The following is a 16,292-nucleotide window of genomic DNA, read 5'->3' on the forward strand; positions in this document are numbered from 1 at the left end:
AATAAGTTGCCACTCTTCCTCTTTTAATCTTAGAAATTCTTTGCTGTTAAATGAAGGATGAGACCTGAGCAAAATAGACTTACAGCAAGCCTTACTTTAGAGTACCATTACTCCTCAACATATCTAAGAAAGTTATTTTCTCTCAGTCAAAATTTCTGATATTTCTTCCATTCCACAGCCAAGACAAAACAAAACAAAATAAACAATAGCCCAAAAATATATATTTAAAAGCCTCTTTCAAAAGACTTAAATATAATAAATTTAAAGAATAAATATAAATATTTTTGAGTTTACTGTTTCAATATACTCTTTATTAGCTCTTTAAAAGTTTCCTAGGTCCCACAAAATAAAACTGAAGCCAAATGTGTTTATCCCTCAAAGGGCCCTTGCCCATGGCAAAATTAGCATTTGGATATACTTGCTACAAATATCTATTTCAAAGAATTCCTCCCACAGAAATGAGCCAATGGTCTCAAAAACATTCCTGCCACAGTAGGGAAAAAAGAAGAAAAAACAACAACAACTCACTTGTAAGGAACAGCCAAACTAAAAATGGTAAATTAGGCTAGAGGTTTTTCCTAAATAAGTGTTTGGTAAGCATCTATCTCCTTTAGCTGCTCAATGACATGTTTGACAGTCAACTACAAACATGCTGAGTTTCATTTGAAATTTTTAATTTCAATGCAAAAATCCTCCAGGATCATACATGTTGCATGGAAACAAGAATTCTGAAACAGGAATCAGGAAACTTGGATTCTAGCCTCACCTCTGCCAGGAGTTAGATGAAAACTATGTGGGTCTGTTTTTTCATCTGTAAACTAAGTCTAAGCCAGGACTGGCAGATCTGTAAAGTCCCTTTCAGCTTTGTGTTGTATTTCAAAACTAAAGAGCATTGCTTTGGCTATTCGAGGTCTTCTGTGCTTCCATACAAATCTGATGAATTTTTTTTATTCTATTACTTTAAAAAATGTCATTAGGATTTTTTTAATTGATTTTAGAGAGAGAAAGAGAGGGGGGCAGAGAGAGAAACACTGATGTGAGAGAGAAACATCCATCAGTAGCCTCCCATTGGTGCCCTAAATGGGGATCAAACCTGCAGCCTGGGTATGTGCCCTAACCATGAATTGAACCCTTCACCTTTTGGTATACAGCAGGATGCTCCAACCAACTGAGCCACACTTCTCAGGGCAGAAAAAATGTCATAGTGATTTTGATGAAGATTGTATTAAATCTGTATATTGCTTTGGGTAACAGGGTCATTTTAACTGTTGATTCTTCCAACCCATGAACATGGAACATCTTTCCATTTCATTGTGTCTTTTTCAATCACTTAGAGTAATAAATGCTTTGTAGTTTTCAGTATGTAGATCCTCCACATCCTTTGTTAAATTTATTCCTGCCAGGCTGGGTGTGGCTCAGCGGTTGAGTGTCAACCTAGGATCCAGGAGAACGGGGTTCGATTCCTGGTCAGGGCACATGCCCGGTTGCAGGCTTGATCGGTGACTCTCTCATCATTGATGTTTCTGTCTCTCTCTCTCCCTCTCCTTTCCTCTCTCTGAAATCAATAAAGATATTTAAAAAAAAAAAAAGAATTAAAAATTTATTCCTAGGTATTTTACTCTTTTTGTTGAATTGCAAAAATAATATTTTCCATTTCTTTTTCTGAAATGTCATTGTTAGCATACAGGAATGCAGTGGATTTTTGTACATTGATTTTGTATCCTGCAACTCTACTGTATTTTTTTATTGTTTCTAGTAGTGTTCTGGTAGAGTACTTAGGGTTTTCTATGTAAAGGATCATGTCATCTGCATAAAGTTACACTTTTACTTCTTCCTTCCCAATTTGGATTAATTTTATTTCTTTCTCTTGCTTTATTGCTCTGGCTAGGACTTCTAGAACTATGTTGAATAAGAGTGATGAGTTTGGGCATCCTTATCTTGCTGCTGATTTTAGAGGAAAAGCTTTCAGTTTTTCACCACTGAGTATGATATTAGCTGAGGATTTATCATATATGACCTTTATTATGTTGAGGTACTTTCCTTCTATCAGCATTTTATTGAGTGTTTTAATCACAAGTGGGTATTGTATCTTATCAAATGCTTTCTCTTCATCTATTGATAAGATCATATGATTTTTATCCTTTCTTTTGTTAACATGGTGCATTACATTGATCAATTTGCTAATGTTGAGCCATACTTGTACCCCTGGAATGAACCCCACTTGATTGTGATGTATTATTTTTTAATGTAATGCTGTATTCGATTTGCTAGTATTTTGTTTAGGATTTTTGTATCTGTATTCAGAGATATTGGTCTGTAGTTTTCTTTTTTTGTGTTATCCTTGCCAGGTTTTGGTACCAGGGTTATTTTGGCCTCATAAAATGTGTTAGGAATTATTGCCTCTTCTTCAATTTTTTGGAAGAGTTTGAGAAGAATAGGAATCAACTCTTCTTTGAATGTTTGGTAGAATTCACTAATGAAGCCATCTGGTAATGGACAATTAATAATAAGTGTTGGAGAGGTTGTAGAGAAAAAGGAACCCTCATTCACTGCTGGTGGGACTATAAATTTGTACAGTCACTACCAAAAACAGTATGGAGGTTCCTCAAAAAATTAAGACTAGACTTACCATATAACCCAGCAATCCCTCTCCTGGGTATTTACCTGAAAAATTTGAAAACATTTATTCTCAAAGATATATGAAACCCTATGTTCACTGCAGCATTATTCATGGTGGCCAAGATGAGGAAATGGCCAAAGCGTCCTTTAATAGATGATTGGATAAAGAAGATGTGATGCATATATACAATGGAATACTATTCAGCCATGAGAAAGGATGAAATGCTGCCATTTGAGACAACATTGATGGGCTCTAGAATATCATGCTAAGCAAAATAAGTCAGAAAAAGTTAAGAACCATATGATTTCACTCATATGTGAGATATAAAACTGAAACTCATAGACACAGACAATAATATAGGGGTTACCAGAATGAAGGGGTGTGGAGGGGGGGTATGAAAGGGTAAAGGGGTCCAAATATATTGTGATAAATATATTGACTTTGGGTGGTGGGTACACAATGCAATATATAGGTCATGTATCACAGAAATGTACACTTGAAATCTGGTAACTCTAATGTACAATCATATTAACTATTGTCACCCCAATAAATTCAACTTAAAAAATTAAATAAATAAATAAATATCTAAAGAGTAAGTTAGCACCATCTAGTGGAATCCAAAGAATTCACTAAGTATATAATGAAAGACATTTCTACAAGCAAAATATCCAGATCTTCATTTTACTTTGCTATTTTTCTAAAGTTCCAAAGACAACATTTGGTAGCAAAAATTAACTCAGGCACATTCCCTTATGAGCCATGACATAGTAATGAAGCTATATAAAAGTGCTGAACTATTTCAGTACCTTTCATACTTATATACTAGTGTCACTTTTCCATAAAGCAATATGATCTAAAAATAAGGCAGCATAATAAATAAACAAACAAGTAAACTTCTTAGTAGCTCTATCAATTTACAATGATATTTCCTAGGAAGGTATTACCTGAAACTTATAAATGAACAAATTAATTGCTGACATTAAAAAAACATTTATTCCAGATTAAAGTTTTCCTAAAATAGCAGATCAGAAGCTTCATCAATGAGAAAATAAAAGTAATTATTTGCTCTTACACATTAAAATCATACTTTCTTTCATATTGACCAATATTCAATAAATGATATATAGCAATTTACCCCTAATCTCTCTCTCTATATATATTTATCACTAGTATAATCTTGGTGAAAATCAGGATATTTAATTGTATTTTTTTATTGTTGAATCCTCAGCAATATTTCAGTGCAGTGTTCTCGTGCCTGGAAAAGTACTGGTACATAATAAGTGCTTTCTAAATTTGCTCATTAGTAAATTCATTAATAAATAAACCTTAAAATCATTACTTTTTTCAGCATAAAGAATTGTACTACAGTACAACAAAAAAGAGTAAAAATCTTAAATATTAAATGCATATTTATTAGAGGCAGTAGTACTAGGAATTAAAAAATTAGGTACCAGGAGTAGACTGCTGAGTTTCAAATCCTGGATCTATGATTTACTAACTGTGTGATTTCAGAAAATTTACTGAAACTATGGGCTTCAGTTATCTTACCTAAAAAAAAAAAAAAAAAAAAAAAAAATAGCAGTACCTAACGCATAGCATTTCTAGGAAAACTAAATGAATTGATATGGATAAAAAACATAAAACAATGCCAGGTGGTAAAAAGGTTATCTCTTACTATATTATTTTAACTTGTATTTTTTCTATAAGAAAAGTCTTAAAACAATTTTGTCATTCCTCAATTTTTTTTTCAAAATTAATTTCGTTTCTAATATTTCTTCTAGATATTCAATAAAATCTGACATAAAAATGGGAGGAACAAAGTAGATTACAAAGTATACGTCACCTACTTTTCATTTGCTTTGGCTATTCATTGAAAAACTAAATCAAAAATACTAACTCAAAATACAAAAGATTTCCCACAGACCAATTTTGTAAACTTTAATAATCACTGTAGCAGCATCCATTCAAGAAATATTTTTCCACATTACTTGTACGAAGCAAAATGTTTTACCAATTTTGCCTGAAATTTACATGCGGGAAATTTTAGGGGGAAAAAAGAATGAAATATAATAAAGATAGAACACTCCTTAACACTTAAAATGTGATCCACCCAAACTAACTGAATTATAAAAGATAGTCATGTAACTCAAAGAAAAATCATAAAACATTTTAAATTAATTTTAAAAAGTATAATAAAATCTCATTTGATTAAAATAAGTCCCCCCCCAAACACACACACCCTTCCCTGTGAAATTCATCAGTCTGCTGCTTGCTTCTATGTCTCTGGATCTAAAATAACTCCATCTTTAAAATCATCAACCTAATGAACTCAATAAACTTAAAGCTATTATTTTGTGCATTGAAAATATGCTAAAATAACTCAAGATTAAATAAAAATATTCTATAATCAAAAACTTGCTACCAATATAAAACCAATCATAGAAAATTATAGGAAAAAATACACAGTATTCTTTAAATTACTACAATATTTATATGATCCTACATACCCCAATATGATAGTTTATTTTTTACTATATTTGGCCAGAGAATAATTTGTACATCAATATATATCTGAGAAATAACATTTTTAATTTATATTTTAGTTATGATTAATAATAATTAAAACCATCTCTTTCCATAGCCACAGTAGACGATATGTTTAAACATTAAAGGCAATAACAAAAATATATTAACTTTGTAATTTTCATTTATAGAACTAAATTTTAAATTACTTTTAAAAAGTAAATTTCATAGTGTGTTTCTATTTCTATAATTAAACAATTTAATTAGAATAGAAAATATTCAGCACGAATAATTTCCAACAAATTGCCTTAAATAAGTTGATAAAGTAGCTATTCTCATTCACTTAAATGTAAAGAAGGTCAAATAAAAATGTGCATCAATGTTTTCTAATAAAAAGAATAATTAGCACTAACATTACCTATTAACTATTGCAATAGCTATAGCTTAGGAAGAATTAGAAACAAATTAAACGTGAAACCACAAATATAAAATACCTGGTATTGCTTCCAATTTTATTTCACCTAATAAGAAATATAGCATGGAATGGTAACTTATTAACTTATAAACACAAATCTATCTTTGTGCCCCTTCATAAGAGTTCTCAGCATCAATTTATCATTGAAAGACAAAATCTATGCTTTTCACTTAGCTCAACTAGAATCTCTGTAAGCAATTTCTGAAGATTAAAAACAGACTCCAATTGGTTTTCAAAAAATCTACTTTCTCATGTATACTCTCCTCACACTCAATAAATACAGGGTTTCATTGTAACCAACAGACAGCAAAGATGTCTTTTACCTTGTTTGCTCTGTACTACATAGAGATACCTCAGGTACATCAATTAATACGATGGCAGTTTTCACATAAATCTTGCAGATATCCTATCCCAGGAAATCCACTGGCTACAAAAAATCCCATACAGCACTGCTGGCAATGAAAATGAAGTGAATAAGAGTTCAGGCATTTCTTCTTACAAACAGCCTTTTAATTTTTTTCAAGTTTGCTTTGCTGTGTGGCAATACAGTAACATACATTTCAATGCACTTGCCTTCATTCCAACAACAACAACAAAAGTATTTCTATATGTATATTAAATTGAAATTTTAAAGTAAAAATTTTGTATCAAAAGTATCAGTATTTCCTTATGGAGAAGCCATGAGTGGTCCGAGAGCAGGCAACACAGACACAGAGGCAAATAAACAGATTAAAATATATTATACATTATACTATTTTCAAAAGTGTGCTTCAAAATGTTTGCTAAACAAAAGCTTGCTTTGTGCTAACAACTACATTTTCCTCATATCTACAGAAATGGGAGATGATTGTGACTGCCTATGTCCAACTCTCCCCATACTTCCTCCAGAATTCCATAAAGAACAAAAAGAAATAAAAATACCCACAAGCTATCCTTCCAGTTTAAATGGGGAATAAATTACAAGCTTAATTTTTTCTAAGAGGGGCAATAAGTAAGTATCCAGGACCAACATAATCTAGGCTGAATCCACTCGTACGGAGGGAATCCTAGGGAAAGAGAATGGATAAGCAAGAAGTGAAGTTGCTTTAGTGGTGCAAGAGCCCATGTATTCTCAACCAGGCCTCCACAAGAGAGAGCATTATCCTGAGTGTGATGACAGAACTGAGGCCAATTATGTAAGCTGAATTAATAAATGCAAATGGTCACGGTCTACATGAGGGGGAAAATATTTAAGCTTGGATCAAAAAATAAAATACAAATCTATGCTATTTACGAGTACATACCTAAAACAAAGTGATTCAGAAAGATTAAAGAACATTGTTTTTTATATGAACAAAAAGAAACTATATCAAACAAGGAAGAATCTAACCTCAAAAGCGTTAAAGAGATGAAAAGGGGAATATAATTTTCTAGGCTAAAATTCACAATGAAGATAACACAGGAATATCTATGAAACAGCATGGAGCAACATTCATTAAGTGAAAACCAAATGATACACAAAAAGAAGCTGATAAAAAACAGACAAATTTAAAATACCTCAACTCCTCAGTCCAAGGTAGATCAAGTAGATATAAAATACTTAAAACAAGTGATCACTAAGGTAGATCTTAAAAATGAAAATGTAAACTCTATATTGAAATAAAAATAAATAACCTCCTTTTCAAGAACACACAAAACATTCCTGAAAATCGACCACAAATTAGAAAATCAGGGTAAGTTCCAAAAAGCAGAAATGGCACAAAATCATTCTCTGATTATAATGCAATAAAAACTAGAAAAAATAACAACAACAAAAAGTCCTTTCTATATGGAAATTTAAAATCTTAGCTAAAAGATAAAATACATGATAAAATTGTAGAATTGATGAAAATACCTATATATCAGAAGTTATGGACTAAGTAGTACTCAGAGGAAAGTTTATAGACAGATTTATGTCAACAACAGTGAAAAAGGATAAAGAAATTAAATATTTAACTGAAAAATAAAAAAAGAACATAAACAAAAGAAAGCAGAAGTGGTATTAACATGTATTAGTGATAGGAATACAAAATGATAGAACCCATATAAATGCATCTGACAATTAATATAGGTTCTGCAATAAATCAGTGGCATGGAGGAAAAGTGGGAGGATTGCTGCAGATTAGAGAGACTTCAAACAGCTATGTAAATGTAATATGTGGTAATTGCTTGTATTATGATTCAAATAAACTCAGATAACTTTGTAATAATAATAAAAATTGGATTATGTATTATCAGTTGATACAAGGTATCATCATTAATTTTTAATAGGTGTCACAGTGAGTTGTGGTTAAGAATGGACCATATTATTAAAAACCATCTCCTGAAGCATGAAAAGAAGAAATTATATAATCTTGGAGTTTGCTTTAAAAAAGAAAAAAAAGTAACAATGAAGCAAATGTTGAACATGGTTATATGGAATCTTCATGTGTTTATTTTGTTTGATATTTTCAATGTTAACAAAACGAAAGAAAAAAAAAAGCAAACAAATGAAACTAATATCAAGGAGGCCTAAGTAGAAGCAGGTCTAAGCACAGAAAGCTGGCTCACTTCTACTTCCCATCTGTTCCCACACCACTTCCCTGATATTTTGGTCCAGATCACTTTCCTAATGCTTCTAGGACAAAGGAGGTAGAAAGGATAGTACTTTTGGGGGGGATCCGAAAATTTAAGCCATTAGTATTGTACCAGAGTAAAGTTTTTATCTAGTTCCTGATTTTTTGGCAACCCTCAATTATTCATTAATCATTAAAGCCCCTATTAAGTCCCTTGAGAATTTCACAAGTTAAATAATAAAAATAAAAAAACAGGGAATTTTAAGCCAGGTAGTAAAAAAGGTAAGATTTATTTTAGAATTAACATGCTGGAAACAGTATAGAAGTCAGTTGAATTTCAGTCGGTAGAAGAGAGAAGTTGAGTAGTAACAAGTGACAGCAAGAAAAGAACACTCCAAAACTTGACAACAAAGTGTAAGAGAGATGAGGTGATTGTAGAAATGAATGACAATGGGAAGAACTTGACATAAGACAGGTGAAAAATGATGGAGTAAGGTACCAGAGGAGACTGACATGTATATTTATAGAAATAGAAGGGCTGGCCTTAAACAGTGAAGACAGTTCCCACCAGAGAGCACAGGATCCATAAAAATATGATGGCACCAAACTGAAGTATTATATTCCCCAGTAGAGCTCAGATCACTACTGGTTATAAGAAAAGGAACAGGGAGGTGAATATACTAATAGCAGGAGCTATTAACAATTACCCATTTGTCAGGGGTGGGAGTATATTCCTTTTGTATACATTAAAAATTATTTGATTTTCTTGCCCGGCCAGGAGTGGCTCAGCGGTTGAGCATTGACCTAGGAACCAGGCGATCGGGGTTCGATTCCTGGTCAGGGCACATGCCCAGGTTGTGGGCTCGATCAATAACTCTCTCATCATTGATGTTTCTATCTCTCTCTCTCTCTCTCCTTTCCTCTCTCTGAAATCAATAAAGATATATATATATATATATATATATATATATATATATATATATATATATAAATTAATAAAAAAATAAAATTTATTCTTTTCTTAATATATCAGGATAAAAGATTAAATAAGTATGGCATGAATAAAATAAACAAATAATAGATGGTGACCTATTCTTGAAAAGGAGTAAATGAAACAAAACATAACCATGAGAAATAAATGTCTACATATTAAAATTCCATTGTTCTCACCAATTCGAGTGATTTTATTATGTGAAAGTTCAAGGTCTTGGATATTAGTGCAGCCATCCAAACCATGCAGAGAAATCAGTTGATTTTTATTAAGAAGAACAACACAGAGATTTTCCAAATTTTCACAGTCGATAGTCTCAATATTATTTTCCTAAAACAAAGAATAAATATAATTAATTTTATTTCAATGGTTTATTAAAAAAGAGAAAAAAAGAGGATGAGGTATAACATCCAAATAAATATCTAAATCTCTAACTTTAAGATAAGCATGCAGAATGTTATACTATCTAGATGAAAATATTTAGTAATCTAATAAATAATTAACCGATTTTATATTTATTAATAATCTTTTAAAATATAGAAAACAGAGGATCATATAACAAGATATTTTAATCTAAATGAACAATTAACATTTGGTCATAGTTCCTATATAAAACTGTTATTTAAAAAGAACAAACACTGAAAAAGTTGAAATTTCCCCACTTCCCCTCCTCAGTTCCTTTCTCTCCCAATAACACTAATATCATTTATTAAGTACACATCTCATATATAGGTTTATAGATTTACTACACAAACACATATATATAAGTTTCAGTGTCAAGATCATGTGTCAAGGATGCAACAGCAGTTCTCTTTTTTAAAACCTCAGAAAGATAAATGGACTTTACAAATCTTAATGGCATAGTCCACAGCATCCTTTCAAAAAATATTTATGAGTATAGCCTTTGTCTAACGGAGTGAACTTAATAAGCATAGAAATCCTACAATGTTTTAAAAGAAAATCATATTAGTGAAAGCACCACCAGCTTGAACTAAAAATATAATTCAAAATGAAAAGAACCTTTAGGTGCCCCACCCCCCACTTTCTATGGGAAAGAAACTGGTTGAGAAAAATTCTCAGCTGTGAAATAGGACACTTCTTAAGGACAAGGAACTATGCATTGAGGATGGAGTCAAAAGCCCAGTGGGCAGAATCAAAAGTCATAGAAAAACATTACCATGGAGCAAAACTGAGTCCTTATTAAGGAACTGATAACCTCCCAAGGTACCAACCATAGAGAGAAGGTGTTTTAGACATTCCAGTCCCAGCTGCAAATTACATAATAAGAGAGCCAGTCAACACAATATAAAGCAGAAGAAATGCCCAGGCAATCCTGACCTCAATTTATGGTCCCCAGAACCATGAGCAAATAAAATGGTGCTGTTTTAATTTACTAAGTAATATGGTCATTTATTACATAGCAAAAAGTAACAAGAACAATCATCTGCAAATAGAGATAAATAGTTTCCAGGTCACACTGCCTAATCATTTTTCCTCTCTGGGTCTCAGAAATTTTGCCCCTTGATATCTTCACAACATGAGTTACATGTTATTTTAATAAATGTTTCTTGTTTTGTTTTTTTCAAAATATTCATTTTGGAAATGCTAAGATGAATCCTTTTATATTTTATTACAAGATAAAATAATGTGAACAGAGGACATACCTGTACATCAATGTACTTCAGTTTTTTGCAATTATTCAGGTTGTGCAAAGAAGTTAATCCACAGCGTCTAAGAGACAGAAGCTGAAGATTTGTACACTCTGCCAATGTGGAAAGGCTACAACCTGGCAAATCTTGAAATGTTACCCTTGTAACCTAGAGAATTCAAGACAAATGGAGTGCATAACATTAACAATAATGATCTCTGAGTTCAGAGAACTCTATCTGAACAGATCATCTCCACTTGGATCTGACTTAAATGAGATGATTCTGTGGTTCAAGTCTGAGTCTGATGCCATAAGTTGATGAGACGTTGGGGTGGTTGGGAACTGAACCATGGAATAAAAACACCATTCTATTACAAGTCTTCTGTATTATAAAGGTATGAATCATTCCTTACTACTAAGTAATGTAATATACCCAAGCATATAGCATCTGTGGTAAAACAAATCATAATTTTTTTCTGTATTTTTCAAACATTTGAAGACCATACATTTACAATATTTCATATTACTGAGATATTATTATAGACTCATTACTTCATTACGTTTTTTTCTTAAGGAACTTTCTATCTTTTTGGTTTAACTATTTTTAACTAAAGAAAACTCAATATCAAAGAATGTATTCAAATTTATTGTATGTATATTAAGGACTATACTTAATGTTCTACAAGAATGTGAGATAGAAATATTTTTGGATTACAAAAAATTACTCCACTTATTAAACCCAAGAATTCTCACCTAAGTTAAAGGGCAGAGGAATAACATAATAACGTGTTGGTTTTTCACTATAATTGAGTCTATGCACTGAAATAACTATATAAATCACTTTAAAGAAGAGTACTTTCATATTGCCACATCAAAACTCCCAAGGCCAGGTTTCCCATGTGCAGAATAACAATTTAAAAATTAATAGTGGTGTTGGGGGTGGTGGTAGAGGATTGAATAAAAAAGAAAAAAGAGAAAGGACTCATGGACACAGACAACAGTGTGGTGATTGTTGGAGAAAAGGAGGTTGGGAGGCAGAGGAGAGTAAGAGGGGGTAAATGGTGATGAAAAAGAAAATAAAGAAAAAAGAGTAAGAGAAAAAATAATACAAATTATCAGAAGAGTCTAGTATATATCATAAGAAGTCTAGTATATATCATAATCTAAATAGAAATTCAAATATTGTTCGGCTGAAATTGAAAGCATTATTGCTTCAGAAAAAGCCTGAAAAAGTATAAAAATTTAAGTTCCTTAACTCCTCTTCATGTCAAAATTTCCTGTGTGTGATAACAAACTATAAGTTTTGAACTAACATATTTACATGAGTGAATAGGAAGACCATATGCTCATGAAGGTATAAAGAAGTGATTGTCTACTCCTCCCTTATACAGAAAAAGCAACAATCAATATTTTAAGAACTTTGGGTGAATAAAAGTTTTTAGTTTCATAATTATTTTAGGAATTTCTCAATTACTCATAATCTAAACATCTTTTATTGGTGAAGATATTTTTCAAGAATGAGGGTAAAATACATCCATCCCCACTTAAACAAAAGTGAGAGACTATGTCAGAGACAACAGCATTATATGAGGCAGAAGGAAAGTGATATAGATGGGAGACTTACGATGAAAATAAGAAAGAAGACCAAAGTAAGTGGTAAGTCAGTCAAAGAAAAATATCATATTAATTCACTTATATGTGGAATCTAAAAATCAAAATACATTAACAAACTCATAGATACAGAGAACAAATTAGTGGTGGCCAGATGGAAAGGTGTTGGGAGATGGGTGAAAAGGATAAAAGGGATTAAGAAGTACAAATTGCCAGTTATTAAAATAGTCACAGGGATGTGACATATAACATAGGGAATACAGTCAATAGTATTGTAATGACTGTGTATGGTGTCAGGTGGGTGCTAGACTTACTTGAGGTGATCATTTTAGTAATGATCTAAGCACTATGTTGTACACAATATAAATGTCTAAGCACTACGTTGTATACCTGAAATTAATATAACATTGAATGTCAACTGTAATTGAAAAATAAATCTATAACAACTTTTGAAACAAATATTTTTATAATTTTTTAGGAAGAAAAATATTCATCTATTTGTGACAAGATAACTGCTGCGTAATGTCCATTTAATTTGTCCACAAAGAACTACTATATATTCTGTGATTGGAAAACTGATTCTACACTAAAAAATTAACACACTATTTAGAATTGAGCACTTACAAACTGAAAACTCTACAACTGCAGCTTTATAGTAACAAATGTTTACCCTATAATTTATATTATTCTGCCCGATTTAATAATATGCTACTTACAATTAAATATATAAACACAAGTAAGTTCTGGTTATTATGATGTGCAATTTGCTAGTTTAATTATAGTACAGGAGTGACGATCATTGCCGTGTCCTTGTTAATGATATCTACTTTTGAATATGAGGTAGTTCATAAATATTCCCTCTGCCCTTCTATTGAAAATTTTAAAAATTTCCTGATGATAAAACAATTTATTTACTATTCCACTCTAGATTCATCCAAACATATGAGATCAAAATAATGTTTCACATTAATCATTTATTGATACCTGCATGATAAGAATCAAATAAATAAAATGGTTTTATGCTCCAAAAACTAGTCAATATAGAATTAATTCTCATAGGTGTTCATTACTATATGGTCAACCTGAAAAAGGGAAACTGGAAGCATAGTGAATATTCACTAAATGTTTCTTAAATAAGTAAATGAACAGCCCTGGCTGGGTGGCTCAGTTGGCTGGAGTGTCATCTTATACACCAAAAAAAGCTGTGGGTTTGATTCCCGGTCAGGGCACATACCTAGGTTTGGGGTTCAATCCCAGGTGAGGGTGGTTATGGCAGGCTACCGATCAAGGTTACTCTCTCACATTAATGTTTCTCTCTCTCTCCCTTCCTCTTTCTCTTTCTATAAAATCAATAAAAACAAACAAACAATAAAAAACATATCCTCAGGTGAGAATTTAAAAAATAGTTAAAATAAAAAATAAATGAATGAACAAACTGCACTAGCCTTGTGGCAAAACTAAATATATATTTATAGCATTCACAGCTTCTTTCCCTTATAAAGGGTTACTATAAAGATATTTGAAAAATTAATATTTTTCATGACTTTAAAATGCACTGTTCACCTATAGAATCTATGGCTCATTTATTTGTATTTTACCAAAAGATCACAAATCAGTTTTCCACTTAGTCATCTCTATTTCCCCAAATCCTTGACAGCTTGTGGTACATAATGAAAGCAATGACTATGTTTTGCTTTTTGCAGAACATCTGTTCAGTGCCACATGTCAAACTACTGAACCTGAAGAAATAATATTACTTAAAAATCAGCTGCAGAGGCTGAATGGGAGGTATGATTAGTGGATTAAGTGAAAGAGAATCTAACTTCAAGTAAGTCATGTACCATCACAACACCAGTTTATTACACTTTGCCTTGTACAAGGAAAATGAGACATTGTGGTCTTAAAGTCAACCAGCTGCTAAAATGTTATAATTTGTGCCATATTATAAAGTCGTATTAAAAAATGACTGGTGTGGCTCGGTTGGTTAGAGAATCATCCAGTGCACCAAAGGGTTGCTCCCAGTCAGGGCACATATCCAGGTTGCCGGTTCAATTCCCAGTTGGGGTGCATATGGATTGATGTTTCTCCCTCTCCTTTCCTCTCTCTCTAGAATCAATGAAAAACATGTCTTCAGGTGTGGATTAACAAGAAAAAAAAAATTCCTTAAGCTTGGTACCTTTTTTTCTTGTTGTTATTTAGAGCAAGTTACCACTAGGAACAAAATACCAAAAATTTTTTAAAAAGTTAAAACAGTAAAACTAAGAAAAATTAAAATATATTAGTTGCCAATAACCAATGATCTCCAGTCATATTCTTTTGTGATATTATTGCATAGAGTGGATGGCCCAGCATTTTCAACTTACAAACTTCTTTGATGAAACAGGCTATTACGCAGCTCTCAAAAATCCATTTGCTTTTTCTTCAGATACTGGGGATCTACATTTGACAATGACTATTGCATATATTAGGAGCCCTAGACTGTATTCTTCATATATAGTATTTTAAACTCAACAATCCTATAAAGTAGGTATTGCTCTTCCCAGTTTATAAAAGACAAAACTGAGGCTCAGAAAGATCAATAACCTTGCACAAGGTAACACAGCCAGTAAATAGCAGAAATAAAATTAAACCCTGATCTTACTTGATACAGGGTTTGTTAGTATTTTATTAAATTACACTCAAATAATTTTTATATTCATTTCCTTTGTAGTCAATACACTCTGTTGAAATTGTGAAGTTAGTAATAATTGGAGGTAGAATGAACATTCAGCTAGATTTACTTATCCATCCTTCATTCATCCATCCCATAGTCAACTAATCAAAACCACTATTTGCCTGGCAATATGTAAAGAAGTATGGACAAGAAGCAGACCTGATTGTGTCCTAACGGCTCAAAGTGAGAGATTAATATAAGCAAAAAAAATTCATTACTGAGTAAAATTCCAGAAGAGTAAACTTTTCTTTTCAAAAGGTTCTCTCCAGAAGGACCTTCCAATTATTGCAAAGGGTGCTCGAGATAAGAACAAAGATAGGATACTAATAAGAGATTAGAAAATCAAAGTAATAAAGTGAGCCATGGGTCAACAGCAGCTCTGAAACACCGCAATAGCCATCTGCCAGATTTGTTACAAGATGATATTTTATGAAACTTAAATATTTATATTACACATTCACACATATTTTTCATCTCTATACTGTATATTTTGAGGTTTCAAAGAAAAATTAAATGTTTGAGATAGTTGCTTTGAGTAGCGGTCAGAGGACTACAGGATCCTTTAGAACACTGCTACTCCAGTTAATTGATGGACCAGCCCCAACAGCGGTACCCAGGGTCACTGAAAAAAGGCAGAGCATTGAATATCAGACCTAATTAATCAGAATCAACCCCAGGTGACCTGTGTACACATTACAGTTTGGAAATTCTATGCTCTAAGAAGTAAAAGGAAGGATTAATTCTCATTTTATGTAAATTGATAGGAGTTCCAGGGAAGGAACGGAATGGGTGGGAGAAGAAATACCAAGGAGTAAGTGCCATAGGGGCAAAGACTGTGTTTTGTATATGCCTCATTGTTCCAATAGTAAATACTGACCAATCATATTAGACAAATGAATATTTGCTGAGGAATAATAAAATAATGCATATATATTAATGTGCATGTTTCCTTTCCTAGGCATCTGTCTATATGAAGAAACTAAACAAATTTTATTAAATACATTTGAGTTTCAGGTCCTAGCCAAATACATGTTTTTTAAGTCATAAGTCCTTTCTGATGTTCCCACTATTTGAAATATTTTTCCCTGTTTTTCTACACATTTGTTTCTGTCTTAATTTTTATTGAAACTATGAACTC

General features: G+C 32.0%; 1 protein-coding gene across 1 annotated transcript in view; it reads right to left on the reverse strand.

Moving 5' to 3' along the window:
• Positions 1 to 16,292, reverse strand: part of LRRIQ1 (leucine rich repeats and IQ motif containing 1) — a 200,340-nt gene that overhangs the window by 166,074 nt on the left and 17,974 nt on the right. The window contains exons 8-9 of the mRNA XM_081131043.1: positions 10,847 to 10,999; positions 9,362 to 9,512 (exon numbers count right to left, since the gene is read on the reverse strand). Coding sequence (XP_080987169.1) covers positions 9,362 to 9,512; positions 10,847 to 10,999 — 304 coding nt within the window. The remainder of the gene's footprint in view (positions 1 to 9,361; positions 9,513 to 10,846; positions 11,000 to 16,292) is intronic.

This window comes from Miniopterus schreibersii (assembly GCF_964146895.1).
Source record: "Miniopterus schreibersii genome assembly, chromosome: 2".
In the NCBI taxonomy this organism is placed as follows: Eukaryota; Metazoa; Chordata; class Mammalia; order Chiroptera; family Miniopteridae; genus Miniopterus; species Miniopterus schreibersii.